General features: G+C 38.2%; 1 protein-coding gene across 1 annotated transcript in view; it reads right to left on the bottom strand.

The window, feature by feature from the left end:
* LOC106881277 (amine oxidase [flavin-containing]) overlaps nucleotides 1-3,578 on the bottom strand; it is an 89,951-nt gene that overhangs the window by 828 nt on the left and 85,545 nt on the right. Inside the window, exon 13 of the mRNA XM_052969855.1 lies at nucleotides 1,208-1,319. Within this exon, the coding sequence (XP_052825815.1) occupies nucleotides 1,208-1,319 (112 nt within the window). The remainder of the gene's footprint in view (nucleotides 1-1,207; nucleotides 1,320-3,578) is intronic.

The raw sequence follows: 3,578 nt of genomic DNA, 5'->3' as shown, positions 1-3,578 counted from the left end.
AAAAAAAAACAAGGCTGTGTGCATTATAGAACATTTATAAATAGGTCTTATAGCTGTTCCCAGGATATTTATTGTATCCCTTCATCGGAGACGGTATGAGAGGATGGTTAAGCAATAGTTAATTTAGATAAGATAGGAAATAGAGAGTGAATGCAGGGATATTGTATTTGTCAATCCAATTGTCTTTAAGATTGGTCATTACATTTGTAAATTCATTATTAAGATTCCAATACCTTATCAGTAAAATCCAATAATATTTGGGTAGGTAAATAGAAATGTAAGCAAACAGATAGATACATAGGTAAGTAGATAGATAGGTACATAGGTAAATACGAACTGATAAGCAAGCACAGACACATAAGCACACACACACACACACATACACACACACACACACACACACACATACACACACACACTCCACACACGTATACACACAAAGGCACATATGAAGACACCCATCCCTTCTTTAAGTTGATGAACTGCGATTATAACACAAGGCTCTTTACCCACTCCCTCTCTTTCTCTTTCTTCCTCTCTCTCTCTCTCTCTCTCAAGACAATTGGAGAAAACCTCGACTACGTTCGACTAGATATCAAGAGCATCTGATTATCCTAGAGAGACCAGCCATTTATAGCTGCTAATTTGAAAATGCTACGTGTAACAAGCGCTATTTTACACGTTTTTATATCAGTACAATTACTTGTAACACGTACAAAATAACGTAAACTATTGACACAGATTTTGTGTGCCTAAACTGTGAATAAGTTCAGATGGGTACATTTGATTAAAATATATTCAACCTCATGCATGCGGAGGATTTGTGAGGATCGGAAAGAAATGAGACGAGCATGAACGACGGAGTGCAAATGAGTTGAGAAAAAAAATGAAGCATCAAAAATCAGAAGCAGTGTACTAGAGGGATTATGTTTTGGTTGGAATATGATAGATGAGAATATTTAGCAAACCATATGGAAGTAAACCGTTGATTTGCTCATAAATAAATTTCTTAGTGTATAGAAATTATCGCATATTAAATGAATTGTGTTTAAGTAGACAAACTAAGATAGACCTAAATATCTTTCTATGAGCCAAATTTAATCGCCGGCACAGTATTATAAGCTGTAGTGTGTTAGATAACGATGTTTTAGGCTTCTGTCTTTCCAAAGCCACAAGAAAAAGAAAACGAAACAAACTCGATTCTTACCTCCCTTGCAGCCCGCTCTCCGGCTTGTATAGCTCCTTCCATATAGCCTGACCATTGTGTAGCAGTTTCAGTGCCGGCAAAATATAACTTACCGATGGGTTCTCGCAGTACCCTGCAGAAATTAAACGATAAAATTTCTTAAAATGGCACTTACGGCATATTTCATGCAAATATATAACTGTTTGATGGTATACATATCTCTGAAGCGCGAGTGAAATTGATGAAAAAATACACAAACTCACACGCACGCACGCACGCACGCACACACACACACACACACACACACACACACACACACACAAACATACACACACACACATACATGGAGAGAGTTACTGCTGGTTATATTATCGTCTAAGACTGTTCACAAGCAAAGTGGAGGCCTCAGTTATTCCAAACAAGCGTAGGTTTGAAAAACAATATACAAAAATGGACGAGGTACTACTGTTGCAACGTCCCTTGTCTTTCCTCCGTCAAGGGTTGTTAAAATACCAGTTATATATTAGAGTAGCTATAATAAACTATGCACTACTCAAAACTGCATGGTGTTGTTCCTCAGATAAAAATCAATATTTTCGAAGTTGGTTACTCTGAAATCTTCAATATGCTTGGAAACCATTAATCGCCCTATCCAACAACAATGCTGGAAAACACCAACAATAATCTTATGATTATAGTTTGTGCGTAAGGTACGTGAATGTGTGTGTGCGTGTGTGTGTAGATAGATAGGTAAGAAAGAGAGAGAGAGAGAGAGATGCAGGCAGGTAGGTAGGTAGTTAGGTAGGTGGGTGGGTAATTAGGTAGGCAGGTAGGTAGATTTGATGACGCAGACTAAAACTCCAAACATGTGTGTGTGTGTGTGTGTGTGTGTGTGTGTGTGTGTGTGTGTGTGTGTGTGTGTGTGTGTGTGCAGCATTTCGTCCGTCTTCCCGGTCAATAAGCTTCGATCTTGAACAGCTAAGATGAAACCTTCGCTCTTTGCCTTTAGCCCTGAACTCCGAAGCCACTGATAGGTGCGCTTCTGGTTAACAACGGCTTATTTGCTACGGGCTATATATTCGCCATGCAAATATTTATCCTCCCACGTATCAGCCAGTTGTTCGTGCGCTTATTTCCTTGTCATCGATTTCACCTTTGCAACAGCAGTTGCCGCACTTTCGCCGTGCTATTCAGTCTGGATATCGTGCATGGACTCAATGACAAATATTTACTCTCCTTCATGGCAGAATGAAGCTTTTTACGTCTGTCGTGATTTTTAACAAGTTTTGGCATTCAATTGTTAGATGTTTCAAAATATTCAGCCTGTCCAGTTGTTGTGGTTTTGTAAGAAATTTCAACTTGGATCAAGCCTCGACCTCTTTGGGCTCCGGGAATGTGAAGACGATTCGCGTCTGCCTCTGGGTGATGCATCTTTCCTGCAAGTCAGCAGCTTCACGAATTTTCCTGACAATCTTTTGTACTTCACTGTAATTCCAGTTCAACTGATATTCCAGGTGATATCCCAGTTCAACTTATTGAAACTATAAATAACAACTGGAACTGCTCAGGATTGTATGGTTAATACCTTGTTACGTGCATTTAGCTCAGATTTCAGGACTACTCCAACTCTTCTATAACATTCCTTTCTGATCTTCCCTTTCATGCTTGCATGCTGAATGCCAGCGCCATCAATTATTTCTAGGTATTTGTAAGTTTGTGCCTGCTCAAGTTCTTTTATAATTGTGTCAAAACCTAACACGACTAAGTTTGGCCTTGGCACATTTATCAATACCAAAGTTCATCCCGATGTCATCACAGAATGCTTTCACAAGACGTAATAGGTCTTCAAACTCAGAATTGGCTTTGCCACATAGTTTTATGCCATCCATAAAAAATAAACGGCTTATTTCCTTGTTGTCAATTTTATACTCATACTCTGTTTTGTTAAGTTCACTTGTAAGGGGTATAAATGCTATGCTAAAAAGAAATAGATGTGAAAATGAGACACCTTGTAAAATGCCACAGTTCACGTTAATATTGTTTGAAACCAGTATTCCATTAGAGTGATAGAATCGGAGACTCGTATTCCACAGTGACAGGATATGCTTCAGAAAGTCTGAAATTACGGGAGAAATTTTGAATATGTCCAGCGATTTCAGGATCCATGAATGCGGTATGCTGTGAAAAGCCCTTTTTATATTCAAACCATGGAGAACTGAGATTTCTGCGTTTGTTATGGCAGTTCTGAAGGATCATGCGATTTATAGGGAGTTGTGTTGTTATTATTATTATTATTATTATTATTATTATTATCATTATTATTATCAGTAGTAGTAGTAGTAGTAGTAGTAGTAGTAGTAGTAGTAGTAGTAGTAGTAGTAGTAGTAGTAGT

The sequence above is a fragment of the Octopus bimaculoides genome, chromosome 8 (assembly GCF_001194135.2).
Source record: "Octopus bimaculoides isolate UCB-OBI-ISO-001 chromosome 8, ASM119413v2, whole genome shotgun sequence".
In the NCBI taxonomy this organism is placed as follows: domain Eukaryota; kingdom Metazoa; phylum Mollusca; class Cephalopoda; order Octopoda; family Octopodidae; genus Octopus; species Octopus bimaculoides.
This window is presented reverse-complemented; position numbering and strand designations above follow the sequence as displayed.